Below are 22,340 nucleotides of genomic sequence, written 5' to 3' on the forward strand. Positions count from 1 at the left end.
AAGTGCCAAACATGAAACATCTCATGTGATGCTCCACTTCTGCGGCGTCTGAGAGATGTTTATTTTAGGCTGGGAAGGGCCTAATAACCATGGACTTTCCCAGCCTCATAATATCTGCTCACACCTGTCTTCTTTTGTTGTTTTCATAGGGAGAACCCAAAGTCTTTTTTTTAATTAATTTATTTTTTAGGTTAAATAAGCATAAAAAGCTGTAGAATATAAACTCCACATGAAAGGCACTTAAGGGTGCAATTTTAAAATCTGTAGGGGGTTTGTGAAATTATAAATCTATCTATCTATTAACTATTATACATATGTGAAAAACAGAAGAAAGGCGAATTGGACATAATTTCACACAAAATCCCTAAAATGGCTCAGACAAAATTGTTGGCACTCTCAACTTAATAATTGGTTGCACACCATTTGGAATAAATAACTGTAATCAATCGCTTCCTATAACCATCAACAAGCATCTTACACCTCTCAACTGGAATTTTGGACCACTCTTCTTTTGCAAACTCTTCAGGAGTCTCATATTTGAAGGGGCACCAGGCAGCTTCAGAATGCTATTAACCTGCAGATTAACCCCATATATGCAGCTTAATTACTTTTCTTTACATGAAAGGTTCCTTTTAAGTCTAGGATGCTTTGGATATTTACTGAATCAAACTGACCCTAAGAGATAGGGAGAGAAAAAAGGGGAACAAACACCGCACACGATCTAAGTGTAGTAAAAACTGTTGCTAAATCGGACGCTATAATAGTTGCACTCACCAGAAACCGACAGGAATCCCGAGGAGGCGGACTGCAGCTCGACCAGCTGGGCTCACGGGAGGCTTCAGACAACCGTGGTGAAAGCAATCAATAGACAGAGAAATACCCAGATAGTTGTCAGTGCTTCCGTCACAAGATTCTCGTGGTAATGAAATATAATCATTTATTTAGGAGTTTCAGGATAAAGCAACGTGTTTCGACTCCAAATATCCAGGAGTAGTGTTGAGCGATACCGTCCGATACTTGAAAGTATCGGTATCGGAAAGTATCGTCCGATACCGGCAAAGTATCGGATCTAATCCGATACCGATACCCGATACCAATACAAGTCAATGGGACTCATGTATCGGACGGTATTCCTGATGGTTCCCAGGGTCTGAAGGAGAGGAAACTCTCCTTCAGGCCCTGGGAACCATATTAATGTGTAAAATAAAGAATTAAAATAAAAAATATTGCTATACTCACCTCTCCGACGCAGCCTGGACTTCAGCGAGGGAACCGGCAGCGTTGTTTGCTTAAAATTCGCGCTTTAACTTCCTTACTTGAAGTCCCGGCTTGTGATTGGTCGCGCGCCGCCCATGTGACCGCGACGCGACCAATCACAGCAAGCCGTGACGTAATTTTAGGTCCTTCAGGATTTTAAAATTACGTTCCGGCGTTGTGATTGGTTGCGTCGCGGTCACATGGGCGGCGCGCGACCAATCACAAGCCGGGACTTCAAGTAAGGAAGTTAAAGCGCGAATTTTAAGCAAACAACGCTGCCGGTTCCCTCGGTAAGGTGCAGGCTGCGTCGGAGAGGTGAGTATAGCAATATTTTTTATTTTAATTCTTTATTTTACACATTAATGTTGTTTCGATACCGATACCCGATACCACAAAAGTATCGGATCTCGGTATCGGAATTCCGATACAGCAAATATCGGCCGATACCCGATACTTGCGGTATCGGAATGCTCAACACTATCCAGGAGTCTTCTTCAGATTACATAAAAAATATGTATATCATATATAAAAAAGGTATACCACATTCGCTTTATATATACCTTGCTTCACAAGAAACTAAAGGAGCAGAATGTTGAGGGAGCTCTATAGCCACACCCAACCAGATGAAAAGGAGGCTGGTCCTTCATATAAAAAATAAATAAATAAATAAAAAAATCCCCAAAAATTAAAATCCTTTTTTTTTTTCTCTTCATTTTATTCTTTTCCCTTTTCTCTTCTAAAATTCAACAACAATGCATGATTCAGTCGGCATTATTGATCAAACTTTTTCAACCACATCATTCAGACCATTGGGAAATAAAGTCTGGAGTTGGTAAATCCAAAAGGATTCTTTCCTATTCAGCACTTGATTGCGATTCAGTACATTTTCAGGGATGGATTCTATCAGAATAACAGTGATATTAAATTTTTTTTTATGTTTAATTCTATTTCATTACCATGAGAATCTTGTGACAGAAGCGCCGACAACTATCTAGGTATTTCTCTGTCTCCTTGGTATTTACTGCAAATTCTCAGCCCTGTGTCCACTGCCAGAAGGCAACTATGGATGTCGAGTCTTTGTGCTCAAACAATGACATCAGTTGGTGCAAACTAATACTTTATTTATAAAAAAGAATCATCCAGCTGGAGGGTAAGCCTTAGAACTGATCAGGTTTGTATTGAATTACAACAATGCCTACCAGAACTTAAAAAAGACTAACAAAATGAATATAAATATATATCTATATATAGTGCTCGGGAAAGTGAAACAAATTGTCACATAATTTTAAAAAAATGATGGTGGAAGATAGAGGCTGAAGAAGTAATTGGCGAATTGGCGCGGGATTTGAACCACGCTTCGCTAATTGGTCGCGGCCGGCCGAATCGTGTGTATTCAATGTATTATTCTAAAATCTTCATAAATAAACTACATACATATTCTAGAATACCCGATGCGTTAGAATCGGGCTACCAACTAGTTAATCACATAATATCCTTGTTTTACATGTGGTTGTCCTAAAGAATGAGTCGGTTTGACTTTGAAAAGCGCTGACAATAAACCACTTTTATCTATCCTTGGTCCTCAGATCTTGTCTTTGACATTTCAGCAGCGCAGATCAAATCCACTTCTAGAATATAATATGTTGAATTCTCGTGGGTGCTGCAGCATCTGTTGTACTCACGCTATTAGTTGTTGTGTAATACACAACGCCACCAGGTGAGCATACCATATTCTACCTACTCTGCATAGGCTGGAAAAAAACTATTTGCCCTTTATGTTTGTCCCCAGCAACAATTAATCAAGGGCATATGATTAGCAGCACCTGACTGCTACTTATCCTTTTAGTTCATATGGAAGCAGTAAGGGATTACCTATTTTTTTCAGTTTGGCGTAACTTTTGTAAAATTAATAATGAGACAATGTTTTTGGGTTATGCTAACTTGCGCTACAAAAATAAATGGGGAAATCTTGCTATCAATTATGACCAGGTAAGTTTAACTTTTCTGGATATTAAAGGGAGTCTGTTAGCACCAAGTGACTGTTGAAACCAAGCTCTTTTCCTTGATTGATAGCTCAGGCTTTACAAGAAGCCAGAGAAGGGCAGGCATACAGTACATGGAGAACAAGTAGATAGGTAGGACGGTATAATGAAGTGTTTGGCCAATTCTGCTTGCTTTCAGTAGTCATTTTAGGCTGACAAACTCCCTTTAAAGTTTGTCATATTTCAAAAACCATTTGCATACAGGCTCACTTCTCTTAAAAAAATAAAAACAGCCTTACTTATTTTCCCAGGGTCCAGCACTGTGTCTCCAATGCTGTGTCTGAGCAGTTTGTGTCATCATGTGCCAGATGAAGTAAGTAAAGCTCAGTTTATTTTTTTAAAGATAAAAGAGCCTGTGAGTATTTTTTTTTAAAGACAACTATTTAAATTTGTAGTACATTTTCAATACACATATTTTATGACTATAATAGGCTTCAGATGATGTCTTTGGTTACAGTAAGTCTAAGATCAATCGATAATTCTAGCAACATGGGCAAACTTGATCACAATAAAACATACACCAATTATATTGTCATTTTAATTTAACCAATGATTTGATTTAGTGATAGTACTAGCAGGAAGAGGAAGCAATAGCTCCATCAATCCCATTAGCTTGTATATTAATCATAGTCATTTGAAGGGCATTATATTTAAAACGTACTGTACCTGTATTTATATCCTTGTAAACATTATGACACACAAAATATACAAGTACTTGTATTTGTACTATTGTAAACCTCACTATACACAAAAAACACAAACACAACAGTAAGGCTATGTGCCCACGTTGCGCTTTTTAATGCGTTTTCGTAGCATTTTTGCCGCAGCCTAAACGCTTAAAAAACGCATTCCCATGCAATCCTGTGGGTTTACTCAGTTGCCGTGCCCATGCTGCGGATTTTCCCACTGCGAAATTGCATAGAGGTAAAATCTGCAGCATGTTCATTATTTCTGCGGAATCGTGGCGATTCCGCCACCATAGGGTTGCATTGAAACGCTCACTTTATGCATGTGGCTATGTCCACCATGCGAAAAGTGAGCGCTTCATGTGCGGATGGTACCCAGGGTCTGGAGGAGAGGAGACTCTCCTACAGGCCCTGGGTACCATATTCCTGTAAAAAAAATAATTAAAATAAAAAATAGGGATATACTTACCTTCTGATGTCCTCCCGCCTCTCAGCAGTGCACGCGCCGGCTTCCATTTCCAGGGATGCATTTTGCAAATCACCTGAAATTATGTCGCGGTCACGCGACTATGACGTCACAAAGGTCTTTCGCGCAAAGCATCCCTGGGAACGGAATGTACCGGGAGCGCCGCTGAGGGGAACGGGGGCCATCGAAGGTGAGAATAACCATATTTTTTTATTTTTTTTAAATTATTTTTAACATTCTATCTTTTACTATTGATGCTGTATAGGCAGCATCAAGAGTAAAAAGTTGGTCACACTTATGCTTGACAAGTGTGACCAACGTGTCAATCGCTTTTCCAAGTGATGCTTCAAATCGCTTGGAAAAGCGCAATCATTCTGCAACCTAAAAACTCTTGCAAAATGCTTGTGCTTTGCGGGAAAACGCATGCGAATTCCGCATGTGTTTTACCCGCAGCAGGGAGATGCAGAAATGCTGCGGACATTTCCGCAGAATTTCTGCAACATGGGCACATAGCCTAAATCTGGTGCAAATCAGCACATAAATGTTATTTGCCTTGTTATTTAGACACAGGTATGTTTAGTTTTCTGTAAATTCTCCCAGTATGTGATCAGTTCACTGGGCTCAAGTTGGTGAGAAGTGACTATTTGGTTGTACAAACAGGGAGAATATGAAACTTTCCAGTGGTTAAAATCAGAATCTTTAGGTGGTGGTACAGGCAAAATCCCCAGTTTGTGTAGGCAGACTCCAACAAATACATCTTCTAAGTGAAGCAGTTTGATACTTGCAGATGCCTTCAAAATCTTTTCTGCCAGGTCTCCTGAGAACACATAGCCAGTTCCTGAGCAAAACACAGGATAGTGTTCACCTGGGTACAATTCCGGGGATATGTACCATTTACTCTCTGTATTACGATTGGGTGTAAAGTCTCTCATTAAATATCCAGTGAAGTAACTTTTTCGAGGTAGTTGGTCCGGTCGTAGCAGTTTATTAATTAAATATTCTGTATTAACAAACATGTCGCTGTCTGTCTTCATGACATAAGGAATTTGTGGACAATATGTTGCTACCCATTTCAACCCCATCAACGTCTTTAGAGTTAAGTTGTTGTAGGTGTCCATATAATCCTGCTGTATGATGTCATGATAAGTTTGACTTTCGTTCACAAGAGCTTGCTCTGCATCATTAGTGGGCACAGTTTCTTTCCCTAATAAGAATAGCCTCAATGTTAATACACCAGGAACAATGTCTTCCTTTCCCCATGTCTGCCTGATTGCTTCACGTGCTTCTCTCTGCCATGCTTGCACTGCAATAAGCAGAATAATAAAAGGTCTGTTCTCCAGGCATTTGTTGGGTTCATTAATAATGTACTTGAAGTGGTATATGTCAGGATCCATATTGCCTGGTTCTCCAGTTTGTTTTAAACTTGATGACATTTCAGGGTTCTCTTCCAAACCAGAAAAATTTCTTAGACTTTTCAAGAAATTAAGGTCAATCAGACGGCCGGCTGGAAGGATATCTGTGTTAGCATATCTCTTCGGAAACCAGTTATAATTGTATAAAGCCAATAATATGAAGAATAGGAATGCCGCGGTCACAAATCCCGACATGATGCCATGGACCGCTGAGCGTGTGGGGTTCAGCTTCAGCAAAGAGGAGCAGCAGAGTCGTTTTCTTAAAAACATGTTGGAAATGTCAAGTATTCCTTTGCAGTATCACAGCAGAGCCTATATGTCTTTATGTCTGAAAGCCAATGCTGAAAATCAAAAAGAAAAGTTGAGTATTGAACATAAATATATTCTTCATGGTTTTTTAAACACATTCAAAAATAAGTATCAAATTCTATAAGTTTATTTCTAAAACCAGATACATTAGCTGCACATGCAATGACACCTGCAAGAAACAATGACAGTATATTTTTAATTTCTCTGGTCTGTATTTTTTATAAATATATATGTATAAAAGAAATAACATACTATTCACACACAAATATATATAAATACCACATATATATGCACATATCTCTATATCTATCTATATATATATATGTTTGACTTAAGTCACTTTTCACGGCCGAGCCGTGAGATAAGCTTGTCAAGGAGTCCAAGGTCAGAAGCCAGGAGTGTACGTCATAAACATAAGGAAGAGACAAAAGCATAGTCAGGTAACCTTCCGATGTCAGAATACCAGAAGGATAGCGGATCAGAGCAGAAGGGGTTAAACAGACAGTCAGAATGAGGTCCAAGGTCAGGCAATGAAAGATCAATATACAGAACTCAAGGCACAGAGGAAACAAACCATACTTAGCTGAATGTTCATCTGGCAGAGTTCTAGGAGAAAGAGCTCAGTTAAATAGCACGGCAAACACCTGGGATAATGAAGACTTGGAGACAGCCCCCGACTCCCAGCTTCAGATTGGATAGTCGAGCTATCAATAAACACTCTGACAGCTCAGCACGCCCCTGTACCAAATTGGACAGCTGAGCTGTCAATAACTGTATCCCAAATATACTGAGGGGTGGAACAGTGATAATATGTGTGTATGCACACAGACAGCATGGTGGCCTTGCAGCACTGTGGCCCTGAGTTCAAATCCCAGCAAAGACAACATTTGCAAAGAGTTTGTGTGGGTTTCCTCTCGCATTTCAAACACATACTGATAGAGAATTTAGATTGCGAGCCCAAATTAATTTAAATTGTGTCCCTCATCATCAACACTATTCCAGTGAAGATGTTAGCTGTAAAGCTCGGTGGAATCAATTATATACTATATAAGCGAGCAAAGAAAATATACGGTATATAGTACATTATAACATCACAATATTAGTAACTCATAGTATGTCTCTGTATGCCTCCAATTTAATGCTATATGTGCCATTGCATGCTACATTACTAAAGTAAAAGTCTTGCTTCTAGGGAAGTGGTTAGTGCCATACAAAGGTACCATACACTCGTATAGTGTGCATGAAGTGTCTGAACCTTTGTTTTACAGATTCTGTGTACCATTTACATGCTCCCTTCTTATAACTATACCTAATAAATAAGCATTTTATTGCTCACCCACTGCAGGTACAGTGGGGCAAAAAAGTATTTAGTCATTCAGCAATAGTGCAAGTTCCACCACTTTAAAAGATGAGAGGCGTCTGTAATTTACATCATAGGTAGACCTCAACTATGGGAGACAAACTGAGAAATAAAAATCCAGAAAATCACATTGTCTGTTTTTTTATCATTTTATTTGCATATTATGGTAGAAAATAAGTATTTGGTCAGAAACAAACAATCAAGATTTCTGGCTCTCACAGACCTGTAACTTCTTCTTTAAGAGTCTCCTCTTTCCTCCACTCATTACCTGTAGTAATGGCACCTGTTTAAACTTGTTATCAGTATAAAAAGACACCTGTGCACACCCTCAAACAGTCTGACTCCAAACTCCACTATGGTGAAGACCAAAGAGCTGTCAAAGGACACCAGAAACAAAATTGTAGCCCTGCACCAGGCTGGGAAGACTGAATCTGCAATAGCCAACCAGCTTGGAGAGAAGAAATCAACAGCGGGAGCAATAATTAGAAAATGGAAGACATTCAAGACCACTGATAATCTCCCTCGATCTGGGGCTCCACGCAAAATCCCACCTCGTGGGGTCAGAATGATCACAAGAACAATGAGCAAAAATCCCAGAACCACGCGGGGGGACCTAGTGAATGAACTGCAGAGAGCTGGGAACAATGTAACAAGGCCTACCATAAGTAACACACTACGCCACCATGGACTCAGATCCTGCAGTGCCAGACGTGTCCCACTGCTTAAGCCAGTACATGTCCGGGCCCGTCTGAAGTTTGCTAGAGAGCATGCTACCAAACTGGAACTGTTTGGTAGAAACACAACTTGTCGTGTTTGGAGGAAAAAGAATACTGAGTTGCATCCATCAAACACCATACCTACTGTAAAGCATGGTGGTGGAAACATCATGCTTTGGGGCTGTTTCTCTGCAAAGGGGCCAGGACGACTGATCCGGGTACATGAAAGAATGAATGGGGCCATGTATCGTGAGATTTTGAGTGCAAACCTCCTTCCATCAGCAAGGGCATTGAAGATGAAACGTGGCTGGGTCTTTCAACATGACAATGATCCAAAGCACACCGCCAGGGCAACGAAGGAGTGGCTTCGTAAGAAGCATTTCAAGGTCCTGGAGTGGCCTAGCCAGTCTCCAGATCTCAACCCTATAGAAAACCTTTGGAGGGAGTTGAAAGTCCGGTTGCCAAGCGAAAAGCCAAAAACATCACTGCTCTAGAGGAGATCTGCATGGAGGAATGGGCCAACATACCAACAACAGTGTGTGGCAACCTTGTGAAGACTTACAGAAAACGTTTGACCTCTGTCATTGCCAACAAAGGATATATTACAAAGTATTGAGATGAAATTTTGTTTCTGACCAAATACTTATTTTCCACCATAATATGCAAATAAAATGATAAAAAAACAGACAATGTGATTTTCTGGATTTTTTTTTCTCAGTTTGTCTCCCATAGTTGAGGTCTACCTATGATGTAAATTACAGACACCTCTCATCTTTTTAAGTGGTGGAACTTGCACTATTGCTGAATGACTAAATACTTTTTTGCCCCACTGTATATTTCTATAGGTTAAATGCGCAGCAGAATGGGCATCTCTAAAACAAAGACAATAGAGCTGATTCACCAGCAGTTGCCACCAGAATTCCAGTGTAACAACAGCTTGAAATGCGGTAAAATTTGTTGATGCAAGGTAATCGCAGCATTCCTGGCTAGGTCTAAAAAATAACACCTTTTGTAAGACCGTGGGTGCTGATCTTCCACATTTATTTGCACACGGTCAGTAAATGCTGTGGGTTGGATGCTGTGTACTTCCGCAGCGTCTAACCAGCAGCATCCAGAGGTTACAACATAGTGGATGGGATTTCAAGAAAGCCTATGTCCACTATTCGTGCACAGACACCTACGGAGACGGACATGTGGCGCGTCTCTCCAGACCGCAGCATGTCTATTTATCTTGCGGAGATACGAGTCAAATCACCCGCACAATGTATTGGACGCAGTGATTCCGCATGGCTCAATGAACACGTGTCCAAAGTGCTACCAATTACTGACCGTGTGCACCTACCCTATACCTATATATGCAAAGTATACAGGATGCTCTACTTTTGGTCAAATGACTTCCCAGTGCCTTTTGGCTCTATGTCTTTTTTACTAAATGATGTGAAGCTGAAAATGAGGCATACTATGTACATTTTCTCAGAAGTCTTAATCAATCTGAGAGACACAATGTAGATGAGGCATATCTAGTCTAGTAGCAACACCAGAAAAAGATGACACAAGGTCATGGTTATAACTTTAGAAAAAACTTTATTAAGGATAACAAGCAAGTGTACGGAGGGAAATATGGCTACACAAAAGGGTGTTATAAAGATGACAGGGGGGCACGTACCTAGGATGGCAGTACTTCGTAGTTACACCGTAATATTACCCATAAAAAATAATCAAAAATAAAGAAAGTAACCTTAAAAAAGAAACAAACATAAAGGAAAAGTAGGCAGAATAATGCTATACGGTATTTAACTGCAATATTCCATATACAAACTTTTTTAAACCCTGTGTGCACACTCCATTAATGCCCCTTGACGAAGGTGTGAGCACCGAAACGCGCGTTGGGGCGGGAGGCACGTCCCTTGGATTGTCAGTCTTTTTTTGCGGTAAGGTACTTTGTTAAAGTGGTGTATTTATTATACTATTTCTTTGCTGTTAGCCTTGACTACTATTGTGATCTCATATACCACTATGGCTATTATTGTGCCCTATTGTATTTTGCATATGGAATACCGCATGTAAATACCGCATGGTACTATTCTACCCATCTTTCTTTATGTTTGTTTCTTTTTTAAGGTTACTTTATACACTTTTGATTATTTTTTATGAGTAACGCTACGGTGTAATTATGAAGTACTGCCATTCTCTGCTAGTTAGGACGAGTATTATGACTTCATATACCATCATGACCATTATTGTGTCCCACTGCAGTTTGTATATGGAATATTGCAGTTAAATACCGTATAGCATTATTCTGCCTACTTTTCCTTTATGTTTGTTTCTTTTTTAAGGTTACTTTCTTTATTTTTGATTATTTTTTATGGGTAATATTACGGTGTAACTACGAAGTACTGCCATCCTAGGTACGTGCCCCCCTGTCATCTTTATAACACCCTTTTGTGTAGCCATATTTCCCTCCGTACACTTGCTTGTTATCCTTAATAAAGTTTTTTCTAAAGTTATAACCATGACCTTGTGTCATCTTTTTCTGGTGTTGCTATTTAACATATGATGATAGGTCATATAGTCCCTGGTACTAATGGTATTGATACCTGATTAATTATATGTAACCATGAGATGTCTCTATATGAGTTATTATATCTAGTCTAGTGTACGTAAGCTGAGTCTGAATTTTCTCTCTCTGACATCATGTCAGTGGGATGGAAAATAAGAGTTGTTTGAAAGGGAATCTGTCATCAGGTTTTTGGCAATTAGTCTAACAGGAGCATAATGTACAGACAGAGACCCTGATTCCAGCGATGTAACACTTACTGGGCTGCTTTCTGGAGTTTATCACAAGAGGACTAGCAAACCTAGGCCTCCATATTCATGGGTTCTGTATAACCCCACCTGACCAAAGAACACAGAAAGCTGACAATCAGTGGTGTGGACGGGGTTATACAGAGCTCAACATTCAGAGAGCTAGTAGATCTGCAGCAGATATAACTTTGATTTTATAAAAATGGCAGCAAGCAGCCCAGTAAGTGACACCTTTCTGGAATCACTGTCTCTGGTCCTACATTATGGTGCTCTCAGATGGGGCAGTAATAACCTGGTGACAGATTCCCTTACTTTCTCAGTATTTCCCCACAACATGGATGGCATATGGGCTGCCAGCTGTATTGTGCAGCACACAGAATAGTGATGTAGATGTAGCATTAGAACAAGATTTCAGCAGGACATCTTCGCAAATAGTGTTAAAAAAGTTTGCTTCTGACAGAAGTATGCAGTCACTCCATGTGACTGCAGACTACTGAATCATGACAGGAGGGAAAGAAGTTGGCATCAACTAGTGAGAGAGTAAGAACAGTGGAACGAAGAAGCAGAGCGACTGAAGAGTGACTGGAGACTGAGACCAGCAGGACATCGTGGGTCAAGACCCGAGTCCAGACTACATGGGTGAAGACCCGATGTCCAACACCGCAGGTCAAGCACCAAATATCAAACTCTGATAACTGCTGGTCACCTACACTTCAACCACCAATGCCAAAGATGAGTAGTAGTGCAGTACATTTACTTGAGTGGGAAAAACCTCCAGCTAACCCCCAGAAAGTGACTTTGAGTGTATGTGATGCAGAAGATCTCACACGGTACGACGCCATGGAACTGACACCTGTGGACCCTGTCAGTGTTCCTCAATGTAAAAAAAATAGCGAGCTGCAATATCTTGGAGCAGATGAAAGCAGACCTGATGACGATTTCGGGTGCACTAAGGCCAATCAGCATGAGATCCTTCAGGGTGGTACTGTATGTCCCGTATCTGAGAATGGTACTGTGAGATACCACCCCAAATGTAAAAGAAAGTGAAAGACTTGCTGTCACATATGCAATGTAACAGAGTGATACGGGAAAGCTACAGCCTAAGGGCTACACCCATTGTAACTCGTCCGGAAGAAGGATGGGACATTAAGATTCTGTGTGGACGATCAGTGGTTGAATGTCTGCACTATATGAGAGATTTCTAAGCAATTATAACTTTTCTTACATAAACAATATTATACATTATTAGTTATAAAGGCATTTGAAGAAATATGTTTGTATGTTGCAGCCTCATCTCTCAACGTTAAAAGAAAAATACATTCTTGTACTATGAGCTCCGAGATGTGAGACCCTGAAATGAACTAAAATTTTAAATTAAAAAGGTTATTATCTTTATAAGGAATGTCCAGTAAAAATAAGTCGTGTTTGTTATATCTGTTTTTCGAGAAAGATGGACGAAAACTTGTTTAAGAAAAGATACAGTAAAAACCTAATTTAACTGTATGCACAATAGGCCTGTACTTATAGGCATTCCTGAGAAAACTGTCTGCTAAATTAAAATGTACTGGTCCTTCTCAAAAAATTAGCATATAGTGTTAAATTTCATTATTTACCATAATGTAATGATTACAATTAAACTTTCATATATTATAGATTCATTATCCACCAACTGAAATTTGTCAGGTCTTTTATTGTTTTAATACTGATGATTTTGGCATACAACTCCTGATAACCCAAAAAACCTGTCTCAATAAATTAGCATATCAAGAAAAGGTTCTCTAAACGACCTATTACCCTAATCTTATGAATCAACTAATTAACTCTAAACACATGCAAAAGATACCTGAGGCTTTTAAAAACTCCCTGCCTGGTTCATTACTCAAAACCCCCATCATGGGTAAGGGTACCGTCACACATTGAAATTTCCATCGCTACGACGTTACGATTCGTGACGTTCTAGCGATATCATTACGATATCGCTGTGTCTGACACGCTACTGCGATCAGACACCCTGCTGAGAATCGTACGTCGTAGCAGATCGTTTGGAACTTTCTTTCGTCGCTGGATCTCCCGCTGACATCGCTGGATCGTTGTGTGTGACAGCGATCCAGCGATGTGTTCGCTTGTAACCAGGGTAAACATCAGGTAACTAAGCGCAGGGCCGCGCTTAGTAACCCGATGTTTACCCTGGTTACAAGCGTAAACGTAAAAAAACAAACCGTACATACTCACCCGTCGGTGTCCTTCAGGTCCCTTGCCGTCTGCTTCCTGCTCTGAGTGCCGGCCGGAAAGTGAGAGCAGATCACAGCGGTGCTGCGCTCTGCTCTCACTGTACGGCTGCACTCAGAGCAGGAAGCAGACGGCAAGGGACCTGAAGGACACCGACGGGTGAGTATGTACTGTTTGTTTTTTTACGTTTACGCTGGTAACCAGGGTAAACATCGGGTTACTAAGCGCGGCCCTGCGCTTAGTAACCCGATGTTTACCCTGGTTACTCGGGGACTTCGGCATCGCTCCAGCGCCGTGATTGCAACGTGTGACCGCAGTCTACGACGCTGGAGCGATAATAATACGACGCTGCGACGTCACGAATCGTGCCGTCGCAGCGATGAAAATTTCAATGTGTGACGGTACCCTAAGACTAGCGACCTGACAGATGTCAAGAAGGCCATCATTGACACCCTCAAGCAAGAGGGTAAGACCCAGAAAGAAATTTCTCAACAAATAGGCTGTTCCCAGAGTGCTGTATCAAGGCACCTCAATGGTAAGTCTGTTGGAAGGAAACAATGTGGCAGAAAACGCTGTACAACGAGAAGAGGTGACCGGACCCTGAGGAAGATTGTGGAGAAGGACCGATTCCAGACCTTGGGGAACCTGAGGAAGCAGTGGACTGAGTCTGGTGTGGAAACATCCAGAGCCACGGTGCACAGGCGTGTGCAGGAAATGGGCTACAGGTGCCGCATTCCCCAGGTAAAGCCACTTTTGAACCATAAACAGCGGCAGAAGCGCCTGACCTGGGCTACAGAGAAGCAGCACTGGACTGTTGCTAAGTGGTCCCAAGTACTTTTTTCTGATGAAAGCAAATTTTGCATGTCATTCGGAAATCAAGGTGCCAGAGTCTGGAGGAAGACTGGGGAGAAGGAAATGCCAAAATGCCTGAAGTCCAGTGTCAAGTACCCACAGTCAGTGATGGTGTGGGGTGCCATGTCAGCTGCTGGTGTTGGTCCACTGTGTTTCATCAAGGGCAGGGTCAATGCAGCTAGCTATCAGGAGATTTTGGAGCACTTCATGCTTCCATCGGCTGAAATGCTTTATGGAGATGAAGATTTCATTTTTCAGCATGACCTGGCACCTGCTCACAGTGCCAAAACCACTGGTAAATGGTTTACTGACCATGGTATTACTGTGCTCAATTGGCCTGCCAACTCTCCTGACCTGAACCCCATAGAGAATCTGTGGGATATTGTGAAGAGAAAGTTGAGAGACGCAAGACCCAACACTCTGGATGAGCTTAAGGCCGCTATTGAAGCATCCTGGGCCTCCATAACATCTCAGCAGTGTCACAGGCTGATTGCCTCCATGCCACGCCGCATTGAAGCAGTCATTTCTGCCAAAGGATTCCCGACCAAGTATTGAGTGCATAACTGAACATTATTATTTGATGGTTTTTTTGTTTGTTATTAAAAAACACTTTTATTTGATTGGACGGGTGAAATATGCTAATTTATTGAGACAGGTTTTTTGGGTTATCAGGAGTTGTATGCCAAAATCATCAGTATTAAAACAATAAAAGACCTGACAAATTTCAGTTGGTGGATAATGAATCTATAATATATGAAAGTTTAATTGTAATCATTACATTATGGTAAATAATGAAATTTAACACTATATGCTAATTTTTTGAGAAGGACCTGTATATATGAAAACAATTAGCAGTGTAAATTACAATAGATGAGGTTTTAGAAATCTCATCTACAGGGTGCATATATTTTCCTATCCACGCCCAGATTATTCATTTACAGATGTATTGCATAGTTTTACAGGTTTCAGCACTTTCAGAGAGGTAAGGGTGATGTGTGTGGTGACCACCGCATACTATTAACTGCAAAATACACCTGTAACAAAGGCAGATTTTTCTTCAAATTTGCATCGAGATTAAAGGGAATCTGTCTCCCCCAAAATCGAAGGTGAGCTAAGGCCACCGGCATCAGGGGCTTATCTACAGCATTCTGTAATGCTGTAGATAAGCCCCCGATGTATCCTGCAAGATGAGAAAAAGTGGTTAGATTATACTCACCCAGGGGCGGTCCCGCTGCGGTACGGTCTGATGTGCGTCGCGGTCCGGGGCCTCCCATCTTCTTACAATGACATCATCTTCTTGTCTTCACGCTGCGGCTCCGGTGCAGGCGTACTTTGCCCTGTTGAGGGCAGAGCAAAGTACTGCAGTGCGCAGGCGCCGGGAAAGGTCAGAGAGGCCCAGCGCCTGCGCACTGCAGTACTTTGCTCTGCCCTAAACAGGGGAGAAAAAGTACGCCTGCGCCGGAGCCGCAGCGTGAAGACAAGAAGACAACATCATCCTATGAAGATGTGAGGCCCCGGACAGGACCGCAACGCCCATCGGACCAGAACAGAACCGGGATTGCCCCTGGGTGAGTATAATCTAACCTCTTTTTCTCATCTTTCAGGACACATCGGGGGCTTATCCACAGCATTACAGAATGCTGTAGATAAGCCCCTGATGCCGGTGGGCTTAGCTCACCTTCGATTTTGGGGGTGACAGGTTCCCTTTAATGCAAAATATTTCAGCCTTGTGAGCTTTTATAGCTATAACTGCACCAACTGATCAGTCATGCAGATCAATAGTCTGCAGTTTACTGATTGTATAGTTAATGTGTGAGGGAGCTCCAAAGCCGTAGTCGTGACTGAGCATATCAGATCTTGCGCACTCTGGACTCCCTTCACATAAAATGACTGTCCTTAGTCAGGGTACTTGCCTCTCTGTTCTCCACCTCTACAGGTTCTCCTCCAGGTAGCTGGAGGTCTTCTCCATACGTATGTGCACAAAGAGACACAGTCCAGTTGTCACTTAACATGTAAAACTTTACTTGTTTCTCTTCGCAGCACATCCTTGTTTGATACAACAACAGCATAGGGTTGCATACAGTCCTCATTCTCCACTTTCCCTGCACCTCTTCCTACGGTCTTCAGTACGTGCCTGGGTTCTACTGTCTCTTGCGGTAATGCAGGGTACTCCCTGTTCAGGTTCACAACGCTCAGGGGTTCCCTCATCTGTTTTGCGATGGATATGAGGGCATCTGCCCATGCAGTGAGCTGCCACATTATAGAGCCACCTGCATCCCTGTACTGTTGTGACCTCTTCTGTAGCCTCCTCTCCACCACTGTTGTCACACTGCTACTCAAGCTGTACTACAGGCCCACTGGGCCCTGGATGGGTGGGCTTCTCTCTTTCAATGTTACAGAGCTACTGGGTAGCTCAGGCTCTAAGGCCCACCCAAGCTGTTCGGGCTTCCTAGCCCCTCTGACTCTAACCAGAAAACTGTTCCTGCCTTACCCCAGTTAACTCCTCCTGTGATTAACTATTTATAAGACTAAGGTGTAATGTACCTATCTAGGGGCTCAACTGAGGTACTACACTGTCCCTAGACAACTAGGGAAAATTATACACAATACATAACATTCATATAGCAGCAAACGGTTAGAAGACACTATATACATGGCTGAATGAAATTACATTTGCATAGTGCAGTAACCGGGATGTACTTAAAGGGGTAGAGGTGTGCACCAGTCCTTGTGAACCCCTTACAAATGTGCTGGCTTAACAAAAATGCATGTGGATGTAGCATTCATAATCTCAAGAGTCGGACAAAAGGTAGGGGGACAAGGTATTTCCCAAGAGTCAAATAACACGGGAGGCAGAATCAGGTATGCAGTAAGCAGCACAGTTTGCCAGGCCTGAGTGAAGTCAATTAGGCTGTAGGTCGGTTAGAATGAGGTATGTGGTTAATGCGATGCATGTAGCAGAGGTTGGCAGCATGGCCGGTGCCAGCACCTGGGCAAGTGCCGGGGCCCTGAGCAGGTGAGGGTCCACTCACCATCAGGGACTCCGGCACGCTATGGGGATCTGATGCCTGTGCCAGTGCTGGAACCCACGAATGGGCTCCCCGTCTGCTCTGGGCTTCGGCACTTGTGATACTCACCTCTCCCATTTACATGCAGTACATTTACTTGAGTGGGACAAACCTCCAGCTAACCCCTAGAAAGGAAGTGACTTGAGTGTATGTGATGCAGAAGATCTCACACAGTACAACGCCATAGAACTGACACCTGTGGACCCTGTCAGTGTCCCTCAATGTAAAAAAAATTCGGGTGCACTAAGGCCAATCAGCATGAGATCCTTCAGGGAGGTATGTCCCATATCTGTCCCATATCTGAGAAAGGTACTGTGAGATACCACCCCAAATGTACAAGAAAGTGAAAGACTTGCTGTCACATATGCTATGCAACAGAGTGATACGGGAAAGCTACAGCCTAAGGGCTGCACCCATTGTAACTCATCCGGAAGAAGGATGGGACATTAAGATTCTGTGTGGACGATCAGAGGTTGAATGTCTGCACCATATGAAAATTATTTAGAATTGAGAGTCCTCAGCGGTTGATATCTTTTAATGGCTAACTGAAAAGATGGTAACAAAATGCAAGCTTTCGAGACTACATACGTCTCTTCATCAGGCAAAGACTAAAACAAATTCTGAAGAATCACATATTTATGCACAACATAGTAGAAAAATTACACGGAAATTACAACCTTTACTGTGAAAAGATGCCCGATTACAATCCATTTTTCCAGACCCCCCACTACTGTGTTTTAGGCAGCCCCCAAATCTAAGAAGCATCATTGTCAAGAGCTCCCTGTCCTCCCCAACAGCTGCAGGTACCTTTCCTTGCAACCAGAAAAAATGTAAAACCTGTCCATTCATAATGACCACGGACAAGATAAAGATCCCCAATTCACATCAGGACTACAAGATACCAGGTACTTTCAGCTGCATCACATCTAATGTGGTGTACCTAATTATCTGTACTAAATGTCCAACTGGGGGTCTGTATGTGGGGGAGACAGGGCAAAAACTGAGAACAAGGATGAATTCTCACCGCCATACAATAAGAGAAAAAAGAATGGATATACCTGTGGCAATACATTTCTGTATCCCAAATCATAGCATTATGGACATGAAATTACTTGTATTGAAAGGTAACTTAAAATCGCAGAAAGACAGAAGAGTCTGGGAATATAAACTGATGACGACCTTTGACACTAACTGCAGGAATGAATGTGTCACATGGATTTATGTCTTTTTACATCAATTAAGGAACTTGCCCATCAGACCATGTGGGGTCATCACAACAGAGACCCTAATCACAGGACAATAAAACAATCCTTATCTAAGAATTGGCCCAATATTTATGGACGTAACTGTTTATCACCCATGGTAATTCTGCTTCATTTCACCTGGCTTATTTATGGGTTTTTTCTCCTCCTTTTTTTTTTTTTCTCTATACTATGTTGTGCATAAATATGTGATTCTTCAGAATTTGTTTTAGTCTTTGCCTGATGAAGAGACGTATGTAGTCTCGAAAGCTTGCGTTTTGTTACCATCTTTTCAGTTAGCCATTAAAAGGTATCAACCACTGAGGACTCTCAATTCTAAATATTTTTCTATCTACTGGCTAACACGGTACCAAGATATATTTCTTTCCTGCACCATATGAGAGATTTCTAAGCAATTATAACTTTTCTTACATAAACAATATTATACATTATTAGTTATAAAGGCATTTGAAGAAATATGTTTGTATGTTGCAGCCTCATCTCTCAATGTTAAAAGAAAAATACATTCTTGTACTATGAGCTCCGAGATGTGAGACCCTGAAATGAACTAAAATTTTAAATTAAAAAGGTTATTATCCTTATAAGGAATGTCCAGTAAAAATAAGTCCTGTTTATTATATCTGTTTTTCAAGAAAGATGGACGAAAACTTGTTTAAGAAAAGATACAGTAAGAACCTAATTTAACTGTATGCACAATAGGCCTGTACTTATAGGCATTCCTGAGAAAACTGTCTGCTAAATTAAAATTTATATATGAAAACAATTAGCAGTGCAAATTACAATAGGTGAGGTTTTAGAAATCTCATCTACAGGGTGCGTATATTTTCCTATCCACGCCCAGATTATTCGTTTACAGATGTATTGCACAGTTTTACAGCAGGTTTCAGCACTTTCAGAGAGGTAAGGGTGATGTGTGTGGTGACCACCGCATATGATTAACTGCAAAATACACCTGTAACAAAGGCAGATTTTTCTTCAAATTTGCATCGAGATTAAAGGGAATCTGTCTCCCCCAAAATCGAAGGTGAGTTAAGGCCATCGGCATCAGGGGCTTATCTACAGCATTCTGGAATACCCATCAATACCCGGGACTCGGGACCGGAGCATGCAGCTGCATGTATTTCTATGCACCATGTATTTCTATGCAGCCGCAATATCTGGTCCTGAGATGTACATGAGATTCCTGAAAAAGTGAAACTTCCAGCTTCAGTAGGGTAAGAAGCCTTTCATTCTTAGGCTATGTGCCCACATTGCAGAAATGCTGCGGAAATGTCCACAGCATTTCCACAACTCCCTCCTGCTGGTAAAACGCATGCATTTTCCCACGAAACACAAGGGTTTTGCAAATGTTTTTAGCTTGCAGAATGCTAGCGTTTTCCAAGCGATTTGAAGCATCGCTTTGAAAAGTGATTGACAGGTTGGTCACACTTGTCAAGCATAGTGCTTGACAAGTGTGACCAACTTTTTACTATTGATGCTCCCTATGCCTTAGCTGCATTAGCTCATGTGATGTGATACCAGCATCACATGATGGGGAGGCTACGCCTGACCTCAAATGAGGCCACTCATATGATGCAATCTTCGACAATATGTGAAATGGTGCTGTACTTTTTTGTTGTCTACGCAAATTAAAGAAGTTGTCCACTACAAATTTTTTTTTATAAATCTTGCTATTATGTGCCACAGAAAACATCCACTGTGTTTATTTTAGCAATATTACCTTTTATCATGCTGGAGCAGCACATCTTCAGTGCTGGATCCAGCTCTCATGGGGGTAATCGACAACTTCCTTTCTCCTGAGTTATTGTGCTCTAATACTACAAGTTCCATGATGCTTTGAACTGGGCGCTAAGCACGCACCTAGCACACCCACTCCAAAACACACCCCAACCCCTCCCTCCTCTATCTTCAAAAAGATTTGTGATGTCATTTCTGTCCAACCTCCTCTTTTACATTTGTCCAACCCACACTCCATTACACACAGATAGATAGATAGATAGATAGATATGGGATAGATAGATACATACAGATATATCTATATATCTATTTCCATAGATATGTCCATACCCATGTTTCTAAACCCCTGGAGCTTTTTTTGTTTATCGCTCCCCTTCTTTCCAGAGCCATAATTTTTCCGTCAATATGGCCATGTGATGGCTTATCATTGGGGGACAAGTTCTACTTTAGAACGACACCATTGGTTTTACCATGTCATGTAACAGAAAATGTGAAAAAAATTCAAAGTGCAATGAAATTGCAAAAAAAGTGCAAATCCCACACTTGTTTTTTGCTTGGCTTTTTTGCTAGGTTCACGAAATGCTAAGGCTGTGTGCACACGTTGCGGATTCGATTGCAGATCCGCAGGGTTTTTTGCTGCACAGAATTGCATCAAATCCACAGTGTAGTGCACAACCAATGTAAGTCTATGGGAGCCGCAGACTTGTGCACATGCTGCGAAAAAAGCCGCACCGAAACGCAGCTTTTTTTTTCGCAGCATGTCACTTCTTTTGTGCCGAACTGCAGCGTTTCTGCACCCTTAGGCCGGGATCACACACAGCAATATACGGCCGAGTCTCACAGGTTAACACCAAGCTCTGTCACCGGCACTCCAGAACGGAGCAATACATGGAGCTGCATGCTCTGCTCCGGAGTGCCGGTGCCAGAGCTTGGTTTTAACCTGCGAGACTCGGCCGTATCGCGCTGTAGTGTGACTCCGGCCTTAGACTTTCCTTGAGTCGGGCACATCCACAGCAAAATCACAGATGTAAAAAAGATTTGCAGTTTTGCTGCGGATGTGGGTCCGAGAAATGCTGCAGTTTGGGAGGAGGGAAGTATGTGGGCGGTGACTGTGTGCGTGTATTTGTGTTGGCGGGGTCTGCGGGCTGTTCGGGTGTGTGCGGGGGGTCTTTTGGGGTGTGTGTGCAGGCATCCGATGGGACTACAAATATGCAGCATCCAATCTGCAGCTAATTCGGATTTAAGGCTACTTTCACACTTCCGTCGGTACAGGGCCGTCGCAAACCGTCGGCCCGACGTACCGACGGACGTTGTGCTAAATTTAACACAACGTGGGTTAGCGGATGCGCATCCGCTGCCAATTGTGATGAGCGGGGAGAAGGGGGCGGAGTTCCGGCCACGCATGCGTGGTCAGAAATGGCGGACACGTAGCACAAAAAGTTACATTGCACTTTTTTGCGCGTCGCGTCCGCCAAAACACAACGGATCCATCACATCCGTAAGATGCGCCAATTCTGGCACTTAGCCTCTCTCTTCCCGCTCCTGTGTAGCGGTGGGATATGGGGTAATAAGGGGTTAATGTCACCTTGCTATTGTAAGGTGACATTAAGCCGGGTTAATAATGGAGAGGCGTCAATAAGACACGTATCCATTGTTAATCCTATAGTAGTGAAAGAGTTAAAAATTTTAAAAAAGACACAGCCAGAAAAAAGTATTTTAATATTCTTCATTTAACCATACTTACCATACTTCAGCGCCTGCAAAAAACGTAAAATAATAAACCGTATACTTCCTGTCCACCGTAGTCCAATTAATAACGAGGGTCCCACGACGATCTCCCCTATAGAACAGTGACGTCGGGTGATGTCACTGCTGTATAGGACCTTCAGTGACACACTGACAGGAGACAAGCTCCTGCAGTGCATCACTGAGAGGTTACTAGAGTTCACTGGTCTCACTTTATGGCAATTGCTGCGTGGGAAAATTTCTCACACAGCAATGCCAAAAGTGAGACTAAGGACTATTTTCTCACAGGGGCGTAGAAATACATTGTGAGGAATACATTGTGGAAGGATACCTTCCATCATTGTATTCCTGGAGCCCCTGGAGAGCAGTCGCATCAGCTGATGCGACTGTTCT

At 42.0% G+C, this 22,340-nt stretch overlaps 1 protein-coding gene across 3 annotated transcripts in view; it reads right to left on the reverse strand.

Moving 5' to 3' along the window:
• Positions 1-2,357: 2,357 nt before the first annotated feature.
• The window catches only part of LOC143788873 (beta-1,3-galactosyltransferase 2-like), a 214,532-nt gene continuing 194,549 nt past the window's right edge, over positions 2,358-22,340 (reverse strand). For all 3 annotated transcript variants that reach the window (XM_077278791.1, XM_077278792.1, XM_077278789.1), the window contains exon 2: positions 2,358-6,204. In XM_077278791.1, the coding sequence (XP_077134906.1) occupies positions 5,012-6,133 (1,122 nt within the window). In that variant the 5' untranslated portion in view covers positions 6,134-6,204 and the 3' untranslated portion in view covers positions 2,358-5,011. The remainder of the gene's footprint in view (positions 6,205-22,340) is intronic.

This window comes from Ranitomeya variabilis, chromosome 8, assembly GCF_051348905.1.
Source record: "Ranitomeya variabilis isolate aRanVar5 chromosome 8, aRanVar5.hap1, whole genome shotgun sequence".
In the NCBI taxonomy this organism is placed as follows: Eukaryota; Metazoa; Chordata; class Amphibia; order Anura; family Dendrobatidae; genus Ranitomeya; species Ranitomeya variabilis.